The 22,116-nt window shown below is 40.5% G+C and overlaps 3 protein-coding genes across 3 annotated transcripts; 1 reads left to right on the top strand and 2 right to left on the bottom strand.

The window, feature by feature from the left end:
* Positions 1 to 420: 420 nt before the first annotated feature.
* LOC109469233 (serine/threonine-protein kinase LATS1-like) lies at positions 421 to 9,067 on the bottom strand. The gene is made up of 6 exons (XM_019767695.1): positions 7,814 to 9,067; positions 5,438 to 5,573; positions 2,928 to 5,192; positions 2,292 to 2,474; positions 1,768 to 1,874; positions 421 to 1,369 (listed from the first exon to the last, which is right to left on the bottom strand). Exons 1-6 carry the CDS (start codon positions 8,207 to 8,209, stop codon positions 857 to 859), a joined length of 3,600 nt encoding a protein of 1,199 aa, XP_019623254.1. The 5' UTR covers positions 8,210 to 9,067; the 3' UTR covers positions 421 to 856.
* A 449-nt stretch (positions 9,068 to 9,516) lies between these two features.
* On the bottom strand, positions 9,517 to 13,167 carry LOC109469317 (carnitinyl-CoA dehydratase-like). Its single transcript, XM_019767823.1, has 6 exons — positions 13,083 to 13,167; positions 12,366 to 12,440; positions 11,995 to 12,181; positions 11,698 to 11,760; positions 11,322 to 11,420; positions 9,517 to 10,487 (listed from the first exon to the last, which is right to left on the bottom strand). Exons 1-6 carry the CDS (start codon positions 13,083 to 13,085, stop codon positions 10,015 to 10,017), a joined length of 900 nt encoding a protein of 299 aa, XP_019623382.1. The 5' UTR covers positions 13,086 to 13,167; the 3' UTR covers positions 9,517 to 10,014.
* Positions 13,168 to 13,373: 206 nt separating this feature from the next.
* LOC109469346 (transmembrane protein 135-like) lies at positions 13,374 to 20,646 on the top strand. Its single transcript, XM_019767854.1, has 15 exons — positions 13,374 to 13,564; positions 14,065 to 14,192; positions 14,973 to 15,062; positions 15,907 to 15,940; positions 16,091 to 16,156; positions 16,270 to 16,316; positions 16,703 to 16,744; positions 17,011 to 17,136; positions 17,568 to 17,652; positions 18,249 to 18,416; positions 18,967 to 19,030; positions 19,256 to 19,332; positions 19,753 to 19,851; positions 20,004 to 20,071; positions 20,412 to 20,646. The coding sequence occupies exons 1-15, from the start codon at positions 13,406 to 13,408 to the stop codon at positions 20,524 to 20,526; spliced, it is 1,368 nt and encodes a 455-aa protein (XP_019623413.1). The 5' UTR covers positions 13,374 to 13,405; the 3' UTR covers positions 20,527 to 20,646.
* Positions 20,647 to 22,116: the final 1,470 nt, after the last annotated feature.

The following is a 22,116-nucleotide window of genomic DNA, read 5'->3' as shown; positions in this document are numbered from 1 at the left end:
GGCTATTCTGCATAGGAGTCGGGTGGTAATATGGTAGCCTATCTACACACCTTACAAGTCAATGCTTTCAAGTTTAACATTACCTTTGACAAGTGTACCAAGACAGGTACATTGCAAGAGCAGATCTGCAGCATTTTTATTATTATCATATATATATCACAGTCCTATCTCCTTATTATAGAATGCAAGTATGCATGAAATCTGGTTCCCTGTTGAAATATGAGGATATGAAATTGCATCTGGGGGCACATGGTCTACAAAGTGCATGATACTTTTGCCCTTTGAACTTTACTGAAACTGGCAAAGGATACAAGCTATACAGATACACTGTCTCTTGCACAGAATTATCAAACTTACTGCTACTGTACTTGCACATCATATTCTCCCTACTAGGCCAATGTATTGAGGATTTTAAAGAGAAAAATAAAACACAGAGTAAACCTCTAGCATGTAACCAGCAATTTTGCATTTCCAAATTGATACTGGATTACAAATCATCACACATGCTACAGATTACAATTACTAGTGTAATGTTTTGGAATAAATATGCTTTGAGAAAATGTCTCGGACAATACAATTCTAGTGGACATAATTTCTCCTACTCCAGCTGATGTCCTTAACACACAGAGATTGGACTTCAGAGGCTAGGCTATTGAGTCTTATAAAATATCATTATAAATGTTGACACAAGCAGTAAGTATGCAGTCAAGTTTCTTGTACTATTGATATGATGACACAGTGCCTTTGGGGCATGGTAATGAGACAGATGTCTAATAGAAATTGTGAGTGCAGGTTTGGTGTATGGACTGACATAAAGCAAGTGGAAATTTCCTAATATTTTATGGTAAGCAGGGTGTCAGACAAAGACAGGTTCATGTTTCTGGAGCACCGCCCCTGTCCCGTCCTCAGCAGTTGCTTCTGAGCTGCTCTCTTGGCTCCCTTCAGCGCCGTCTTCTGTGCTGTCGGCATCGCTGTAGGGTTCCGGCGCTGACGGGCCGCCTTCGTCGAAGAACCTGCGGAAGGTGAACTCGTAAAAGGCGTGCTCTGGGAGCATGCCGTTGGACGGGGACGTCGCATCAACCCTCTCTGGCTCCTCGGAATCCGAGCTCCGCACCCTCTCCGGGTCCACGGGGTCGAAGTTGGAAGTGTCTGTCGGGTAGCGAATGGAGGGGGCGTACGGAGCCTTGGTCTTACGCAGGCCCTTTTCCCAGGGAATGTGATTGAAAAACGGATGAGCCTTGATCTCCTGTACCCCCTTCTTGCCCAGTCTGTTTTCTGCGTCACAGCAGAACTTCAGGATGATGTCTGAGGCTGCTGGAGACAGGCGGGCCTGTCGTGGGATGGTTAGGTAATGGTCCCAGTTGATCACCTGAAAAGATAAAGTACACTATGTCAGAAAAAGTGAACTAGGACATTATGATTCAAGCACTTTCAAGAATGCTTTTAGATTTCCACAGAGGCTGATGCTAGAGTTTACTTCATGTTACTGATGCAACTTACAACCATTAATGTCAACATGGTACAGCTTCCACAAAACAAGCAAGATGATGCCTGGCTTAGGAGCGATTAGAACACCATGTTGGAAACACCTTGTAAAATTTTTCTGGTCCATCCACCTAATCTGTGTATAGATTTATTAGGACTTCAAACTTTATCTTTTTGAAATATTTCGTCTGATTCTCTTCCAACATAAGCTCACTGAAAAGCAGCCCGCAGACCAATCTGAGTTTCTCATGACGTAAGAATGGTTCAAACAAACAAACAAACCTTCATCTGTGTTTCTGCTGGTGTAGTGGCCAGGAAAGGAGGCTGTCCCACTAACATCTCATACAGGATCACCCCCACACTCCACCAGTCACATAACTGGGTGTACCCTGGAAAAGAGACATGTACAAGTTTGCATAAAGCAACTCATAGATACCTCAAAAAATCATAATCATCAAACATACTGTGTTGCAAACAATCAAAAATAGTAAACATGTAATAAATGTTAACATGATGAATGATGGACTTGTTATTGTAAATCACATTTTTGGTGGTACTTTTATACTTGCAGTTTTTGTGGGCACTTCTGTTATGCAACTTATGATTACTGTGAAGAAATAATTTGCCTACTTTCTTTTTGCTGCATCTGCCACCACGGCAAACGCATAGTTCCGCAAACATGTCCATTTTTCTCAGACCATGAACTTTTGCTATCACGAAGAAAATGTGATTTACAGTAGAAAAGTTTTTATCTGCTTACAGCTGATGTGTTATTAGGAGTTTTAAAAGTTCAGTCAGCTGCTTACCTCTTCTGAGGAGCACCTCAGGTGCGATGTAGTTAGGAGTTCCCACCAGGCTGTGAGCCTGACAGCGCTGGTGTTGACGTGCCTGTCTCCGCTCCAGGGGCTTCAGACCCTTGTAGGAACACTGACAGTTCTCCAGACTCCAGCCTTCTGGTGGCTCCATGCTGTCCTGACGGATGTGGCCATCTGTGGGAAATAAAAAAAGTGTCAAAAATGAAAAAAATGCTTAGCAACAGAAGTACTTTATCTGATCATTTTAACTTTAGAATTAGAGGACTCACTGAAAGCTTGTTGATAAGCTGCTATCTTTATTGAATGATAGAATTGTTATGGGATACCTTACATCAGGAGCACTGGGTTTTATCATACATTGGGAATATGGTAATTTTTTAAACTAAGTCATACATGTACATCATACATGCCAGAAAATCATTGCAGAGTATAACAACATGACTTTTGATTGATATATTACTGTTTTACTATTCATTTTGCAACAAGGCTTAAAAGTTGATATGACTATGCCAAATCTTAACTCTTCTTAAATTTGTATTGACAACATTTCTCCATTATATATCTACAAAGAAATGCACTGGAAGGCTATAGGAAGAGGAAATGAAACAAAAAGATAAGGACAAGTACCTTTGGGCTGGTAATACTTTGAGTCATGTGTCCAGCGGAATCCAGTACAAAGGCCAAAGTCTGTGAGTTTTATGTGTCCATCTTTGTCGATCAGGATATTGTCTGGCTTGATGTCCCTGTGAATGAAGCCCATCTTGTGGACACTCTCAATGGCACACACCAGTTCTGCTGTATAGAACTGTGCCAGACCCTGCTCAAAGATGCCTTTCTTGATGAGAAGGCTCATAAGGTCCCCTCCAGGGATGTAGTCCATTACAAAGTACAGATTCTCGTCGTCCTGGAAGGAATAGTACAACCTCACCACCCACTCATTGTCCGCTTCTGATAGAATGTCTCTCTCTGCCTTCACGTGTGCTACTTGATTGCGTTTCAAAACGTCCGACTTCCGGAGGGTCTTCATTGCGTGCAGTGTCTGAGTATCTACTTTCCTTGCTAGTGCAACCTCTCCAAATGCACCCACGCCCAGAGTCTTGATTTTCACAAACATGGACTTGTCCAACTTGGCACGTTTCAGTCTGATGTAGTTGGATTCCTTCTGACACAGCATCTTTCGCATTTGTGATTGTGCTTCTTCGGAGAGACCAACCTTGGACATTTCGTTCTCCAGTTGCACACGTCTGTGGACTCTCTGTTGGTGGGACTTCAGCACATTCTCCACATGTTGTTCCATGAAGAATTTGAATGCCTGGGGAGAGAAGTTCTTGATTTTGGACCCCCTCCTTTCTGGGTCTCGGCCCTTGAATCTCCTTCTTCTCTCAGGTTTCGGTGAGGATTGCAATTGAATGTCACTCTCGTCTCCTTCTTGGGTAGTGTCTGATCGTGGTGAAGCACGTACCTCTACTGTCTGTGGGGGTCTGTATGGGGGAGGGGGTGGGTAGTTGTCTTCACTCGGGCTTGTTGTAGATGTGAGTGAACTAGGGGTACTACTCCTGGTTTCAGGTGGGGAAGAGGACGGGGATGTTGTGTTGGCAGTGGAGGCTGTTTCTATGCTGGGTGAAATAGCCACAGTCTTTGGCTGGTTCGTCAGAGGCGGGTGAACGGGAGCATGTGCTGTCTGTAAAACAGGTTTCTGCACTTCTTTACTTTTCGCAGAGTGTAGAACAACAGGGTTTGTCATCTTTGTGGTGGAGACAGGCAGCTGAGAGGCTGCGGAGTGGGGATATGGTGGCGGTGGGGGCAAGGCTGAGGGGTTGGGAGGATAATGAACCGGAGAAGGATCAACGTTTACAGAAAGTGGCATGTTTTGATCTGCAACCTTATGGCTCTTGTAGGGGTTAGGTGATGTACCCCCTTGTCTGGAGGAGTGGGCAAGCTGTAGGTATGTCATGGCTGTGTCGTAGCTGGGTGGATCTTTACTAGTGACGGGTTGACTCGGTGTGCTCTGTCCTGAAGAAAAGTTCATCTGTGAGCTGTCGGTGTGACTGCTACTGCTGCTGAAAGGGGATAGGTGGTTCTGGTGCAGGGCAAGGGAGTTATTGTTTGCCTGGGCAGATGTTGAGTAAGATTCGCTGTTGGAACTGAAGACAGAACTATTGCTGTGGCTACTACTGACTGATCCCCTCCTCTGTGCAGTGGTCTGTGTGATAACAGGTTTACTTGACAGAAGGTCTGTTGAAGGAGACTTGTACAATGCCCCCATCGCTGCTCTACTACCTAATGCTCTGGTTAGAATGCTGACGGCTTGTTCTTTCTGAGTAATCTTATACGAGGAGAGGTGGGAGATGTCTTCACAGCTTTGTCCTCGGACAAGCTGCGACGCAGCAGGACTTTGCCGTGCGGGCTGTACAACTGTAGAGGAGGGGGGTGGAGTCATGGAGTACCTACCAGGGCCGGCACTGTTCTGTGAACTAGAAGAGCTGCCCGTCCCACCTAACGCGGCCCATGCTGGGATGGGACTAGTCCGTTGTGTGTCCTGAGCCTGTGGTGCCAACAGAGGCCCACGCCCATTTTGAGGGACGGGTGACATCCTTTTGATCATCTGCTGCACGTGACCAGGTGAATATCCCAGCTGCTGCACCGGCCTGAAGTTCCCAGGTGGCGGCGTCTGACCCCTAGGGGGAGGGGTTTGTCCGCGAGGGGGTGGGGTTTGCCCTCTCGGAGGTACACCTTGGCTTAAGGCAGATACCTCACCTTGTAAGGGACTGTCCGATCTCATGCCTGTTACAAAGGTAGGACTGGTACGAGGGGGAATGTTCACCAATGATTCCTTGGAACCCTGGAAGCTTGGATTGCGATTGACCGACTGGCCACTTCTGTTAACACCACCTGTGAGGAAGTTAAAAAAAACTACATTAAGTTCCGTTCAAACACAGTGAGCATTATGCATACCAGAATGTGACAGCAAATAAAAATGAACAAAAAAAAAACAAACAATTGCTGCAACCAGAATTAGTGATTCTGCCATACTGCAATCTCTACATTATGATGTATATATCATCAACAATGTCAACATCAATATTATCTACAGATTTTCCAATATCTCATCTAATGATTAAAAACGACATTCTAACCTTGTGTGATGACTTTTTTGGTTGTTGCTATCTGTTCTGCTCTGGTGCCGTCCTGGTATGCCATTTTCCCCATAAGCTCAAGTGCAGCCTGGATACTTTTGCTGTTGGTCAGCTTCAAAGCCCGACGCGCCATCTCCTAATGGATATAACAAAGTTGTATTAACAACAGACACACTACAGTTGGACAGTGTGTATTACAGAATATCCATGAATACAAAACACAGATAATCTTTCAGTACATGTAAATGCAATGTTTAACTTTAAGGTGTCATGAAAACAACAAAATTGGTTCCCATACTACAAACTCCAAGCTTGAATACGTGTAACTTAGTTATTACACATCTGGAGTTCAAACAGTTAATCTATTTAATGCAGGCTTTTAGCCAGGGGGTGTCCAGGGTGTCTTTTGGACGCCCTGTACTGAAAATAATAAGAAATTGGACGCCCTACTTTTTTGTAGGACACCCTAAAGACGCCCTATTTTTTCCACTCCCAACCCCTGCCATGCACACATGCCTCCCTTCAGCCTTACTATAAATACAAAAATGATGGTTTACTGAAGGAAAAAACTCAAATTTACACCTGAAAATGCAGAAAGTAGTGTTTGAGAGCATTATGAATTTCAAAAAAGCCCCCCTAAAATCTTGCACTCAGCATGTCTTCACTGTGCATAGCATACAATAAAAAAAATGGACGCCCACCAAAAAAATCCTAGCTAAAAGCCTGCCTGCCATGCACACATGCCTCCCTTCAGAATTACTATGAATACAAAAATGATGGTTTACTAAAGGAAGAAACTAAAAATCCTCAAAATTTGCATCTCAAAATGCAAAAAGTAGTGTGCCAGAGCATTATGAAATTAAAAAAAGACCCCCTAAAAAGCTTGTGCACCACGCATCTTTGCTGCGCATAGCATACAATAAAAAAAATGGACACCCAACAAAAAAATCCTAGCTAAAAGCCTGATTTAATGCCTCATTCATTTGTGTGCCAAAAAATGTGTTTGTACATACAAATGTATGTTTTATTTATTTGGTTGAGTTTAAAATACCATCATGGGAGGGAATGCTACTTGCAATGGCAAACAGGCCTTATTGCATCTTTTGTCTTGAAAATCATTATACATTTTTGAATTTGCCAATAGAGCAAAAACATACAAGGTGTGCAACAAACAACAAAATTCATTCATAATGATTCAGTACGCATCTATGCAATTGTTGAGGCAGTACTCTTGTGCCTTAAACTTTTTTTGAAAGTTTTAAGACTTTTTAAAGGGACTAATGATAAATTTTTGATGAATAATTATGTAATGCCACTGTTACTGTGAGTTATACATGTATACATGGAGCAATATGCAATTTTTGATAACCAGTAAAACAAGTGTGCCAATAACACTGCATTCCTTTTTGTTCTAATTCAATATAACGTGATTGGGAACGGATTTTCTGCGCGTGCAAAATTTGTGCGCGCGTGTAAAATTTGAGCGTGCAAATTCAAAGTCCCTGAAATATGTCAGAAAATATGCAGTACCAAAGTAGTAAAATGTGATTTTGTGGTATAATTTTCCATCTGTAACTCAGAATTCCCTTGGGAATAGGTTAATTTTCATATTTTTCATGAAATCTTAACATCTGAAAATAACTTGAATTTGTGAGAAATACATGGAAATGTTACTAGCATAAGGTTTAGGATGGTAAAATGTAACAATCTGAAGCTTTTCTCCATTCTAAAAGCTTGCTTTCATATTTTAGCAAACAAATTCTTTCAGGTGCAAATTTCAACCTTTTTTGTGCGTGAAAACTTAACTTTTGAAAATCACTTAAAATCACTGAAATGTTGACAAAATGTAGTCTATGTAGTCTAGAATGCAACAAAATGATATTCAACGACAATTCTGTTTTATGTCTTTTTTCCAACTATTAAGCTTAAAACAGCAAAAAGTTTTTAAGTCTCTTGGGAATTGGCTAATTTGCATATTTTCATGCACAGATTTTCCCATGCGCAAATTTTTCACGCGCACAAAACCCCATCCCAAGTGATTGACATTACTTTTATTATTCTCTTGACAGCCTACATTACTGTTGAAGAATATTCATGACATATCTTATTGTTAATTCGTGTATATGTATTGCTTGAATAGTGGTCCAAAAACTGAACATGTCACGGTAACAACCATATACAAAGAAAAATCAAACAGATAATAGCGTTTTTTTATGTGACTCGTGAATGAATTCAAGTGATATCATATACGCAACTTGATTTAAAGGGTCACGTGTCAACATAATTATAACAAAAGCAAACAAATATGAAAAACAAAGGAATCATGACTGACAGTTGATCACGGACAACAAAGATATATCAATCCTGTCTACGTACCTCGTCAATCCCTGCTTCTTGCACGAGTTGTTGAAGCATTTGTTTGTTGACACCGTCACCTGCAGCTGAGGCCCGCCCCCCTCCCACCCCTCCAGCACCAGACCCCATCTCGAACGGCAGAAGTGACGCCGCTATCTTCTGTAGTTTCTCCTGGTGTTGTGCTCCGAACCTGGCGCCCCGGGAGGACCCTTGCTGTTGTTGTGCATCCTGTGCAGGTCCCGTAGCTTTGTACGGCTCGTTCCGGGAAGACGAGGCGTCGTTCTGGTTCTGCCTCTGCAGATTCCGTAGACTCTCCCTGATCTCCTGCATCATCTGTCGACTGTTCCCCTGATACGCCGTACTACCGGAAGGAAAAGTTTTCGGGCGCATTTTCCTATCCACCTCTTTCCGCTTCATGTGGCAAACAGAAAAATCCAACTACCCAGACATAGATTTGGACATGGAATGAAAGAAAGGTTCGTCGTTTTAGCGCATTTTGTCACGGCTATGCTGTTCTCTGGGTCCGCATCTTCTGACGGGCTACGCGGGGTTGAATACTCTGCGGGTTTGGAATGCTTGGTCGATAACGCAAGGTTAAAGCCCTGGAATGGTGGATAAATCCGTCCCCTTACAAGTCCTATATGAAACTTTCCTTCCTACACAACTACAGAAACGTACCCGTGTCAGTCAGCACCGCAATCTTGGGTAAAAGTTGCAAACTGTGCGACTACTTCACGACAGACCTTAGCGATGGAACCCGAGGCAAGATGGACGCGGACGTCAACCCTCCCCGCATGCCGGGCCCGAATTCAACATCGTCCCGTCGCCTAACAGTCCTCACACCGCCTGCTTAGTCAATTCCGTCATCATCCTCACCCTTTTCTTCAAGTAATCTGTGCTGAAGTTACTCAGGAGAAGGAATATTGGGTCTGAAAAGTTGTCAGTTTTGGTAGTGTCGTATTTTGTCGTCCGACATTCCCCAGTCTTCCTTTGAACCCATGCAGGTACAAAGCATGCTGGGAAATTCCATCTTTGGGAGAATTCAAACTTTGAACAGACAATAGCCCAGTTTGCTGTCAATCATGCTCCAAATATCTACCCTTTAAATCTTTCCTGATAAAGTGAGCAGAAACTAGGTTATCTTCTCATCTCGATGGAAGTATGTGGTAAAATCTAAGCTGATTAAAAAGAGGCAGTCTTGAAAGAGCTCAAATTCCTTCTTTATAATCGATGTGAAAACAATTGATTTGGAATATCCCAATGAGAGGAGGGGGTGGTAAAGTTGTGCTAGACCAAGATTTGCACAGACATGACAGACCAAACAAGTTTTCAGCTAAACATAGTGTCAACCGTTATTATATATTATAGAAATCTGACCTTTATAAGAATAATTTTCTTCCTAGCGCTTCTAGTACTCAGTACATCCGTCAAACTTCCTGGGGTCACTTGATCTCTTTTGTACTTTAGAGAAAAACTGGTAGGTGGCGCTCTTAACCAACATTTTCTGACACCTGCTTCAGGTAATCTCAAAGCAGATCCCTATCGGTGGCAAAAAAGACAGTATCAAATTGGCCAGGCAGTATCCATTAGCCAGAGAAGCTCCAATAGCCACCGACGGGATCAGAACAAAAAAAACGGCCATATATAAAAAGGTAACGATAATTCCCCACAACCTCTGCTTGGAGAGTAGCTTCAGGATCTGCTTGGAGCCAATGCAATGACACAACACCTTTCAAGTATAATGGAGGAGATAGATGTCTTTATTGGATAAATTGATAATAATTGATTATAATCATAGCCAGCTAGAATTTTTTGATGGCAGATGGAAGGCACATAATATGGTAAATAATGGAATATTGTACTACCATAAACTTTGTGCTCACTTTAATAGAAAGATACCATCAACCTTTTAACTCCATGATGATACGATCGATTACGAAGGAATTATTTCTGACCATTACAAAATACAGTATTTCACTGGTTAAGATAGATGGAGACACAGATGCTGTATACATGTACAGTATCTACAGTTTCATTGTATTTCAAGTACAATCAAGGAGGACAATGAACAGTGGACCATGGCTTAATGTCCCGTCCTATTAGGACTGTGACCCTTTCCAATAGCTGAGTGACAAAGCTTGAATTACATAATTCATGACTTCTTGGTCCAGAGGCAGGGTCACTAACCACTGGAATACCCACACTACTTTAGAGTATTAAAGTTACAGTTTTGGCTTAAACGCATCAAATGAGCCCCCCCTCCCGACCCCCTCTGTGAAACGTGTAGCCCCTTTCACGGACTCCTTTGCGACCACACCCTTCCCATTGTTGTACTCAAACTTCATCGACTCTACAAAAGATGGAGAATCAAACATCCCATAATATGCGGAACGCCTATCAGCCCTCATACACTCTTGTGGAAATGCTGCAATTTGATTGGCTAATGCCATAGCTGCTTCCAGTGCCATTCCCTTTCGCACAACCCTATTGGCTAATCCGAACTCCAGAGCCTCTTGAGCACCAATAGGACGGCCTGTGAGAATGAGATCCAGGGCTCTTGATAGGCCGATGAGCTGGGGTAGTCGGACAGTGCCTCCGTCGATAAGAGGAACGCCAAAGCGACGACAGAAGACCCCCATGATGGCGTCCTCCTCCATCACTCTCATGTCAGCCAACAGGGTTAGCTCCATACCACCTATAGAAAAATAGAAATAGTTGCACAACTCTTATTTTACCTGCACCTGCATTTATGCTAGGGGTATATTTTGAGCCTACAATGTACACATACAAATGTACAATAGAAAGGTAACATTTGGAAAGCAAATGCATAATTTTTACCTTTGCACATGGTCTGCTCTGTTAATTCTTTCTTAAACACATTCATATATATGGTCAGACAAGAGTCTAAATCTCTCCTGCTATAAATATTGCAACATGATGTAACCCAACACTAGTTACCATTAGTGATGCATACCTAAACCCAATTTCAGGTTCAGGTCCGGATTCAAGTCCAGAGGTTTAGGTTCAGGTCCGGACTTAAGTCCGGACCTAAACCCATGGCATATACAAAATTGCATGTTGGCAACCTTGCAATGTTGCCTGGGTGAAACTTTGGCCACATAACATGGAGGCTGGTACTTGACGATGCCCGATGGCAATGTTTTCTTCATTTTGCAGCAAAGATCTTGGAATCTATGGAAGGATTTAGGTGGTTTAAAAAGAAAAGGGGTATGTGAAATGGTCTTTTATGGTAATAAGTCCGGACTCGGTTCTTGACTTTTAGGTTTTTTTGGACTTGAACCTAAACATTTTTACAAGTCCAGATCCAAGTCCAGTGAACCGGTATGCACCACTAGTTACCATGGTAACAGACAGACTGCTTGAGGTCACTGTTTGGAGAAGAAGAGGAAGAAGAAAAAGGAGAAGAAGAAGAAGTAGAAGTAGAAGTAGAAGAGGAAACGTAGCAAAAACAATATGTTTTCCTTCGGTGAAGACAATCAAGTACTGGTATACTAGTACTGTCTCTTACCTGCTACAGCATAACCATCCACAGCTGCAATGACAGGCTTGCTCAGCCTCATACGTGAGGGGCCCATGGGACCAACATCTGTCTCTCCAAAGGGCATTTCTGAAGTCAAAACAGAACAGCATTTGTGAACTGTTTGCAGAAAATATGCAGAAAAACATTTTATTTTTAATCATCCCACCATGCAGATACCCTTAGACTGACATATGGTACATTAAGAAATATCGTACATTTAAAGAGAAAAAGCATGTTTTACCATCAATTCCACTTGCTGCAGATGCTACTTCTTTTAGATCAAGGCCCGCACAGAAGGTACCACCTGGAAAACAATACCGTACATTCAAAAAATTCAAAAAACTTTTTTTGTTGCATGATTTACCTTCAATTTCACTTGCTGCTGATGCTACTTCTGTAAGATCATAACCTGCACAGAAGGTACCACCTGGAAAACAATACATTTACACATATATTCAAGAAATTGAAAAACTTTTTTTTTGAGTGGGACAACTTTGCTATACTGAACTATCTACCTAAAAATTGAAAAATGTACAACTTCTGCAGGCAGTGCATTAACGTGTGAGAATAAAAATGACACTGAACAATTGTCACATCATAACCTTTGACTGCCTTTATAGTAGTTGGTTGCAATAGGAGAAATATGACAGTCGAAGCCCACCTTTTCCATAGAAAACGGCAGCCAATGATGACTCGTCATTTTCAAAAGTTTGGAAGGCCTTGAAGAGCTGCAGGGCAGTCTGGTTGTTGACACAGTTACGGACATGAGGCCTGTTGATCCCGATGAGAAAAATGCTGTCTCTCTTCTCCGTCTCCACAAGACCTGGTTCTGTCTTGCTTGAGACATCCTGGAAGGTATGAAGTAAAAAATTTGCAGAAAATTGAATGTGATGAGATCATATGGAGGTATTATTCTCAAATATTACCTCCATGATTAGACAAAGCATATTTGAAGGACTTCAATAGGACATTTAAAAAATCTGTGAGTCCCAAAAGCACTCAGACATAATACATCAAATTCGAACAACTTACAGACATTTTCCTTGTGCTCATCACCAAAACAGGTTTCCCAACCCTGGAAAAGTTCCTCCAAGTCCTGTACAGGGACTACAGAGACACATGTCAGCATGATTAACTGTTAGGGATACATCCTCCATCCAGCTAAACAGGCCACTCTGGGAATGTTATGCCTGTGATAGACTTTAATTTGCACGTTGGGAGCTAACTGAGTAGGGCAGGGAACAGCTTCTGTAGCTCCGAAGAGAACCCGCCCTAACCACGATGGACTGGACACCAGGCTAGGCTTCTTGCTCTGCAATTCTATCGCTTTCTGCCAGGGGGTGTAACTACATGCAGAAACGTTTTTGCTCCAACATCCCCTGACCAGACTGGACTGTGTTTTCTGCCTTGACTGGACCGCTATTTCCACAAACCCTAGCCTGCTATAATAGTATACTATTATACACACAAAGGATGATTCAATCATAACGGACAGGCAACTGTATTCAACTGTAAAATCTTCAAGCATGATTCTGTGGGGCAAGGGGAGTCTATATAGCCGCAACCTGTTATTAAATCCAATGGGCTCCTGCAAGTGCAACTGCTTGCCAATGGGTCTTCTCGAATTTCACCTTGACTTTCAACTTGAGGGCAGTAAAGAGATATTACTAGAAACTGAGTCAGACATTACTCTACATTGTCCTATGACAAGTTACCCTTGTAAGCAGGTAAGCTTAGCCGAGACTTTACCATGATTGGCTTCCTCAGGACTCCGGACTTTCCTCCAGTCAAGAAGTACAATCTGACTGTGTTTTGATTCTGTGTGGGTGTAATGGGTCTGAACGTAAGAAAATAGTGCCAGCTAACAATCTGCCAAGAACGTTGACATGAAACATTTATTTAAGCTGAAGAAACACAACGGCATGCTGTGAATTTTAGATTTGATAAAAACATGTGTACTCTTACCTTACATAAATGCGGGACTTTGTTGGACTTCTGACCGAGGGTCCCTGACCGAGAGGTGAAGGGTTAGAGACTACTCACCCCGCGGCGGGATACTTCTAAAGTCCAACATGGCGGCGTACAGTAAAAGTTTGAAACCGAGTTCAGTTTTGAAAGCGAACTGCTACGAAATAGGCCACACTTGGCAACCCTCGTGCATAAGGGCTATCTTAGACATACTGCTGGGGGGTATAGTGGAGTCTGTCAAAATCTACGCGCCAGTTTACGTGGTGAGTACCTTCAATATATTGGTGTACGGCGACTGGACTATAGCGCTGGGAGGGGGCGTTACCATAGAATTTGGGGGTTGAAGGGCCAAATAAGGCTTTATACATAGCCACCAAGACTCAAGAACGAAGTGTCACTTTTAACACACACTAGAACTAGCCTCGTAAACCATTTTCCACGGACTAGCTTAGGTGGTGTTTTACCTGCACCAGTTCTTACACTATACATAAAGTATTCTGTTATCCTTTCTTTCTAATTATGACTAAACTGACCTTTGGGAGCAAAGTACACACGTAGTTGAAATCAACCTCGTATAAAAAAAGTAGCAGGCATGTACACTACAAATGGGCCTGGCTGGCTTGCCAAAAAGGGGCCTGCATTATGCTGTTTTTCGTAAGGTGTAATCAGGCCTTTTTAGTATTGAAATGGTGAACATTTAACATTAGCACGTGTGTGTATGTTATTTTATCAGCAATAAAATCATAACCCTCCCCAACACCAGATCACAGGTCTAGCCAGGAGGAGGAGTAAACGGTACTGGCTGCACAAGTTTGTTCCTGAACTCCTACAGTCTGCCGTGTTCCTGGGGAGCAATGCTGGGGCCTTCATCGGGAGTTTTTGTCTCCTCAAGTAAGATACAAGGCACTCTGTTCTTTTTGACAAATTAGCAGCCTATATACCAGGCTCCGGGAAGCGGCTGGGAGGAGTAGAAATTGGCCAAATACTGAAATAGACAGAGCCTCACAGAGGACATAGTCCCTGCTATTCTCTTATATAGCCCGGTCAACTCCCCTAGCAATATCTGTCTATTTGGCCAACTTTTACTCTTTCTAGCTGCTTCCAAAAGCCTGGTAGAGGCTAAGATACTAGGAGCAGTAGGGTTTACCTGCTGCTACTAATGCTAGTATATATGTATGTACCTGTGTCACCTATAAAATTATTCAGGTACAGGTGTGGTATACTTACCAATGTACCTGTACCTCAGATTCAGAACAAAATAAAATGTCTAATACTAAGTAACAGAAGAAGGGTGTATTTTTGTCACTGATAAATACATGGATCTAATAAATATATAGAATGATTCTATCATCTTGGCAAATGACTTGCCTGCCTACTAGTACATTGTACTTGTTAATAAATTATTGAATCAATCATTGTTGAGCAATCTTTTTTAGTCACTGTCCATAGTATAAGCTTACACTTGTTGTCTCCAGTATTTGGTACTGCAGACTGTGCAATACATATCTGACAAGTTTTCCATTCAGAAGTTGATTGTTATTAGTAGAAGTAACCGTTACGGTAGTACTAGTAGGTCAACTAGTTTCCCTTTGTCTCGCTCACCAAAATTACTTTCCAGTCTATGTTGCTTTAGATCTTCCTCACATCTATTTCTGCTTTGTTGATGAGCAGCCAACTGTTTGAGCGCTTCTCCTACTGTACTGGCCTGGCCAGTGGTGCTATGGCTTCCCAGCTTGCCATTCTTTTGGAGAGAAAGCCCAGGTTGGTAACACACAATTTGTTTTTATCAAAATATTGTAAACTTGTGTTTTTCCCTCCCCCTTATCTGCTGCGCAGCAAACTGACAGGGAATTGCTACTGGCACAATGGTGTTGTTTCTGGCACAGCAGGCTCCTTGCTGGCCATTTCTATAGAGAGAAGTGACAGGTATGTGTATGTGGAGGATGTAGTGAGATTATTCACAGTCACACAGTTGTCAGTTTTCACAGCACGTCATCTGCAGTTACTGCAGATATGGAGTTGAATTTAATGTTGCATTTCCCACCCTATGCTATGGTAATATTGTTTCTCACAAAGTTCTACTAACAATTAACAATATAAACCTATCTATCATGGGTGTGCTGTTTACTGTTTCTATCATATCTGTCTCACAGTAATCTCTAATGGCTACAATATTTTTTTTAACCAATTATAAAACCCGTTAACTAACTATATATGCAAGTCTAATAAGTTAATGTGTTGAAAATAACCATAAAGTTAGTCACCTGTACATAGAATTTCTACTGACTATCTTTTAAATTTCTATTAATATTATTATATGCGTGTACTGTGCTGTTCACTGTTTCTACTGTAATAATTCTGTTGTACAACGCTCAGTAATGACTAATTCAACCTGTGATTTACCTGCAACTAGTCCAGCTTAGCTAACCCTGCTGTACATGTACAATGAACAGCATTGTTTGTGACCAAAGCTGTACATGTTTAAAGTATTGCTCCCATTACTCCTAGACCTTAAACACACACAGCAATCATTGCTGAGAAAACCCCTCTCATAGTGCCTTCTTACAATGGAGCTTTTACATCATTGTGTTTTTGTGTTTTGCAGAAGGGGAATGCTAGCAGTGTACATGTTTAATGTGGTAGGTACATTTATTGCTATCTTTGACAATCATACAAGTCATGTAATAATAGAAAAGTTGACAACTTTTACGTGTTGGAACAAATTTTTATAACAGTGTTGTCATTGGTATGTTGTTCCTAATGTGCCATATGCAATTGTTTACCCACAGGCATTGGAAACCCTGAGTAATATGGCAATCTCTCGTGGTCTCATAACACCACGCAAACATATTGAGGTAAGAACACTTGCTTATAAGTGAACTTTAGATATACATAGCCAAAAAAATCAATTAAATGAAAAAGAAAATGTTGTTAGTATTTACAGCTGGCATCTTCTGTTTTTTTTCAGGTTTTACTTTTCAGTATAACTGCTGCTGGATATGCCTATCTATTTAGGTCAGTGTTCTTTGAATTAGTAACATTTAGACCAATCAAATACAATGTATACAATATCGTATATTTGAAAAAAAGATCTAGCGACCAAGGAGTTTAAACCTTCAAAACCTTTAAAACTTTAAATCACTAAGTCATTCAATTAGAACAAGATTCTTTATTACGTCTATAAACTTCAAGATTGTTTAAGCAGCAGTGCCCCCTGTTGAAGCTATCAGTAACTGCAGTTACTATAACATGTCAATGTACCAATCCATTGTAAGTCTCAGTTCAATTTAACTGCAGTTTATGAAACAGAGAAAAGAGGGCCTCACTGAGCTTTGCAAGGACCTTACAGATTTAAATCCATTTGCAAGTTTTCCTGATTGTTTATATCCTTGTTTCTACAGATGTTTTGGTGGGCTTAGCGGTGTTTTCTTACAAGGCGTCAGGTTTGTAATTCTCTTAAATCTTATCTAATTTAAGGATTCAAAATGCTGTTACCTACAAAATCATGACACCACATGAAAAGTAGACGTCTCCAATGTTTTAATATCATAGTACAGAATTGTCTCAAGCAGGACTTAAAACACAACTTCATTTTTTCTTCTAAATAGATGAAAATAAATACTCTAGCTGAATTTACAGTATATTCTGACAATGTCAGACAACTTGTGTATATGGACATCATGATAGACTGGAAACATGTTGTCATTAGGTTCCTGCTGGGTACTGAGGAGGCAGGCAAACCAGGTGATGCCAGGAGCCTGGAGAGTGAGGCTAACAGACCTGCAGTACAGTCTGCACAACACAGTGCCTGGAAACAAAACCTCTCAGTTTCAAGGTTCTCATACTTTTTGTTTTGTTTTTTTGTAGGTTTTGTGAACTGTTCAACCGTATTTATGATAAGTAATATTGTCCTATCACAAAAATTCATCTGTGCTGGTAATGACATGTTTTAAGTTAAAACTTAAAGTTCCAACAGAAAGGATTGTTTTTACCTAGATCTTTTGACCAGTCACCCTGATCTTGGAGTGTTGGACCTTCTTCTATTGCAGAAGATGGTCAAAATCTCTAGTTGAGAACAATTGTTTATGTTGGAACAAAAGTTTAAACTTTAAACATTCATGTTATATTATACTAGTCTTTTCTAGACAACCTGTTACAATAAAATTAAAAAAAATATACACCACTTCTTACACTAAATTAAAGATAGCTTAACTGTATTGTTGACATTTTTAGATGACATTTTCATGTAATTGTATTTCCCTGAAGGATAATGAGACTGTTAAAAGCTGCACTGGTCCAGAGACATGCCCTGTGTATGCACAAACACAGCTGTGCCATGTACTGTCTAAAGGTTAGTATAACTGTTTACTCACACAGTCGGTCAACTTTTAAGTCAGTGATGATGAATTTTACTTCTTCAGTTAAGATGACTGTGTTTCAGGGAAGCATACTTAAAACCTCAACATTTTGACACAGGGTAAACTGCAGCCATAATGAACTATTGTTATTCTAAACATCATTATCGAAATACAGGCCTCCGAAATAGTATGTTTAAGTCAGTACAAACATTGTTTTAACCTTAGTGTCACCTGAAAAGCAAGTTGCAATACTTGATTTTATGAACAGGTAAAACAATAAAGAGAAAATACATGTTTAGAAGCTTTAAAATTAAAAAGTTCAAAGTAAGCTAAATAATTTCAGATTCAAGTTCTGCAGTAAGTTCTACTTAATCTTATGTTTTGCACCTCAAAATTGTTCTCTGCTCCTGAATTTTTAATTAAGGTGCACCACTACTATTCTTAGACAAATGGATTTTTCTCATTCGTCCTAATATTTTAGAGATACACAGTATTTGGGGTCATATAGTTGAGATTATCCTTTGTCAGAAAAGAAAAGTTCTTCTTTTCATGCTGATGTCTTATCTTGGTCGTCTGCATGTCTCTGTAGGGGTTTGGCAGGATGTTTGGTATTGGCTATGCTGCCCAGGCTGTCCTCAGAGTACTGTCATCACTCCAAACCATCATCAAGTCACCCAGCCGCCTACTGTCCTGTATCTTCAACAAGAACAACATCAACCTTGGTGCCTTCTTAGGTGGTTTTGTTGGTATCTTCAAGGTAAGAGCTTTTACTTACATATACAGAGGTGTAAGTTTGTATGTACTTTTTAGAACAAAATTGCAGAAAGCTAAGAGAGAAATGGTGTAACTGTAGACTGACAGCAAGGTCCAATTGGAGGTCAAATTGGTCTTCCTGCAAGGTGGGAGGAAGTGAGGTAGAATTAGAGGTCAAAATGGTCTCCCAGCAGACTGAGAGGAAGTGACAGTGGTATAATACATGCAGATTCAGTAACAAATTCAACGCAAGGAATACAACTGTTACAACAACTCTAAATACTTCGCAGAGGTGTGAAATCTTAAGTTCCCTCAGTGGGGTCGTGTGGCGTAACGGCAGAACATTTAGCTCAGAACCAAGAGGTGCCGAGTTCGAATCCTGCCAAGTCACACCAACCTTACATGTAGCTTGTGCCCTCGGGAAAGGAACTTTACATGACTTTCCTCACTTTGCTCAGGTGAAAATAAGTATGCAAGAATGATCATTATCATGATCATTATCATGAACCAATCTTTGTTCTTACATCATAACTGTAAATGTTGTTTCCCCACAGTTTGTCAGCTGTTTCCTACGCTGGCTCAGGGATCAAGATTCAGACCTTCATGCACTACCTGCAGGTATGGGGAGTTATGTGTACTAGTATAAAGGTGTGAATAAGATGTGTGAAATGATTACCTTGGTTAGATAGATGTATTTTGAGTTTTGAATTGTTACCTACGTGCATGTACTTTTGAAAGTTTGCTGTACATTGCAAGGTACTAGTACACTAATCTTAAAACAGGAGCTGTTTGCACAAAACAATTATGGACCCTGTAATAAATGTTGCTTTCTTTTGCTGACAGGTTTCCTTGCAGGACTATGTATGTTCTTCTACCCAAGTTGGACCATTGCTCTGTACCTCACCCTGAAACTTGGAGAGGTAAGGCCAATGCACATTGAACACACAGAACAATTTATGCCACTGTTTTTGTAAATGCTTCCATGCATCTATGCCAAGACATCTTTATTCATTATTCCAATTGTACCAATCACTAACATTGTCAATAAGATATGTAGCTTCCAGTGAACTATTTGTTGGAAATGCAAACATTTTAGTCTTCCAGGACTCAAAAGTGCTCATTATTATCATAAGCAATTATAGATGCTGTAGGGACTTTGTAGTCTGAGGAGAAAGTCAGAGAAACCGATTGTGAAGTGACTGTTAATTTTAAGATGTTGTTCCTTTTTCCATAGCTTCTTTACATAAAGGGAATTGAAGCAGGCCATCTCCCCTGTATCACCCATGGCCATGCAGACTCTCTTCTGTTTGTTTATTTGTTGTTGTTTACCATGTTTATAGCTGCTGTACATGAAGGGAATAGAAGCAGGCCATCTCCCCTGTATCACCCATGCAGACTCTCTTCTGTTTGCTGTGTCCACAGCAGTGGTTCTGCATGCCGTAAGTTTTATCAAACTTAATCTTTTTTTTTTGCGAATACCTCTTCATTACTAGTTCATGACACTGAATATACATTTCCAGTGTATGATTACTGTACTACTTTTAAACTTTATGTGTGTCTGTATGATAATCCTTTTTTTTTTTGCATACAGGCAGTGATGGAACCACACAATGTCAAGCCGTCCTATTGGACCTTCTTACAGAGGCTCACCAGACAACGGTTGGTACTTTTCCTCGCTATTAATTTTTATTTCGTAGATTAATATTAGTATTCAGACTGCACTGTATTGTTTTTTGTATTTCTTTTTGTTTCCTAGTGTCCATTGTTATTTGATTGAAGTAGAGTCACTGGAAGTGATCATGGGAAAGTGGTAACCCAGACTGACAAGAAGGTCAAGTTGGAAGTCAAGATGGTCAAAATCTGCAGACTAGGAGGAAGTGACAATGGGATATGCAAAGAATCACCAAGACATAAGCAATAATGAATAAAAAAAGAACTTAACATGTATCAATATTTCATGGAGCTGTGACTATACTTAATCCTTGGTTTTTCTTTTTAGATTTGGAATGATGAACCGAAGAGTCCTGGATGTCTATGGTACTCATGCTTCCAAGCTGATGCCTGACTTCAAACCACAGTTAGATCCAAAGTTCTGCCTCATGAAGCATGAATGATGTTTTCTAGTTCCAGTTCTCATTCCTGTTTTTTTTTACATAAAATACATACATCAACTCTCATAATTCTGTTGGCCACCTTAATTGTAACCCCTATATAGAAAGTATACAATGTTACTGGTTTTTTAGTCCTAACAAATTCTTTTTTTTTTCTAAGCAAAGTTTAAATGGTTTCATCTGCCAGATTTTTTTTTCACGGGGAATTTTTTTTTTATTGCATTTTCAAGGAAGTAGTACAGTTGTAAAGTATGAACATATAAGTGGTGTACAAGACAAAAGACAGTTTACAAACGGTTTCCTAAGTAACAAGATAATTGTGTAATGTCTCCTAAAATCTCATAACAAATTCTTTATATGTCTGAAGTGTGCATTATTGTTGATAACTACTTAGATACTGATTCTCTTCATCTTGTGAATTTTTCTTTCCATCTGGGTCTGCCCTCGGGCCTCAGCCACCTACTGTACTGATCCCCAGGATAATCCCATGTAGACTAGGTCATCTGTCACAGTTCTTCTCCAAGTGGTTTTGGGTCTGCCTCTTTTTTTCTTTTCCAGCAGAGCTCTTAATTATTGCTTTGAGATGCTGCACTATTAGTGGATCTCTTCCAAGTCATCTTATTTGAAGTGGATGGCCGGTTTTAGGGCACCAGACAGAATTATGAGGTCCATCTTTTCTGGTATCTTCAAATTTGTATCTTGATATTTCCTTAGATTGATTGTTTTGGGTGAACAATAGCTACACATATTTTTATCTGAATAGACCACTGAGTAATATCACTTTTTTTTGTGTGACAGTTGTTAGAATGTTGCAATTTTCACAAAATGGCAATTTTTTTCTTATCTCTCAGGTTTGTGGAATATCAAGTCTGGACGAAGTCCAATTATTCAAAACACGTTTGAAGGAAACGTCAGCAAATTAGCATTGTGTTTTGTGTGATTTTGTAGACATGAGTATAATTTAGTCTAATTAAATGGTATAGAGGCGACACACTGAATAAGGACCATTGAATCAGGTTGTTGTCTTTTGAATTTACATGATATGAAGCAAATACTTTTGGCGAAGAATCTGTAGTTTTTGCATTTCAGATTTTAAAAATTCCTGTTAAATACTTTCTTAAGAAAATACTATGTAATGTCACCTATGTTGCGAGGATAAGGGCTGCATTAGCTAAAACTGTTTTGGAATCTGTTTTGTCATTACTTTTCTCGAATGTAAGGTTTATCAGTGGGTGTTATTGACAATATAAAGATTTTATACGATATTTTCCTTACACAAATTAAAGCGCTTACCAACAAGCCTTTGATCGTCTTGAAATTACCCTAAGTCTTTGCCACGTGACCTGAACGGAAGTGTGACGTCATCAACTGTTCAAAGGTAGTCTGTATCGGCCCCCGTCTTTGTTGAGGTTGTCATTGCTTTACTACGGGTGTTTTCTATAAATAGTATAATTACCTCCGTGTACGGAGGTATTGTTCGTCAGAAGGTCGGACACAGGAAACTGGGTCGCAGAAGCTGGCTCAGAGCCAACAGTACAAAATCAAACTTTATTGCACAACAATTTTATCAGATACAATGTATGGCAAGCTCTA

The sequence above is a fragment of the Branchiostoma belcheri genome, unplaced genomic scaffold (genome assembly GCF_001625305.1).
Source record: "Branchiostoma belcheri isolate BF01 breed outbred unplaced genomic scaffold, Haploidv18h27 scaffold20, whole genome shotgun sequence".
In the NCBI taxonomy this organism is placed as follows: Eukaryota; Metazoa; Chordata; class Leptocardii; order Amphioxiformes; family Branchiostomatidae; genus Branchiostoma; species Branchiostoma belcheri.
Note: the sequence above shows the minus strand (reverse complement) of the source record. Positions and strands in the feature narration are given on the sequence as shown.

What these genes read in the sequence shown, in the direction of transcription:
- LOC109469233 (XM_019767695.1), bottom strand. Translation starts at nt 8,209, where the DNA reads ATGAAGCGGAAAGAGGTGGATAGGAAAATGCGCCCGAAAACTTTTCCT. An exon ending in AAGAAGCAGGGATTGACGAG is followed by an intron (nt 5,574 to 7,813) that starts GTACGTAGACAG and finishes TATATCCATTAG; the next exon opens with GAGATGGCGCGTCGGGCTTT. An exon ending in TGAGGTGCTCCTCAGAAGAG is followed by an intron (nt 1,875 to 2,291) that starts GTAAGCAGCTGA and finishes TCTCTTTTCCAG; the next exon opens with GGTACACCCAGTTATGTGAC.
- LOC109469317 (XM_019767823.1), bottom strand. An exon ending in TGCCGTTTTCTATGGAAAAG is followed by an intron (nt 11,761 to 11,994) that starts GTGGGCTTCGAC and finishes ATTGTTTTCCAG; the next exon opens with GTGGTACCTTCTGTGCAGGT. An exon ending in AGCAGCAAGTGAAATTGAAG is followed by an intron (nt 11,421 to 11,697) that starts GTAAATCATGCA and finishes TTTTGACTTCAG; the next exon opens with AAATGCCCTTTGGAGAGACA.
- LOC109469346 (XM_019767854.1), top strand. Translation starts at nt 13,406, where the DNA reads ATGGCGGCGTACAGTAAAAGTTTGAAACCGAGTTCAGTTTTGAAAGCG. An exon ending in CCTTCATGCACTACCTGCAG is followed by an intron (nt 19,031 to 19,255) that starts GTATGGGGAGTT and finishes TTTTGCTGACAG; the next exon opens with GTTTCCTTGCAGGACTATGT. An exon ending in CAGAGGCTCACCAGACAACG is followed by an intron (nt 20,072 to 20,411) that starts GTTGGTACTTTT and finishes TTTTCTTTTTAG; the next exon opens with ATTTGGAATGATGAACCGAA.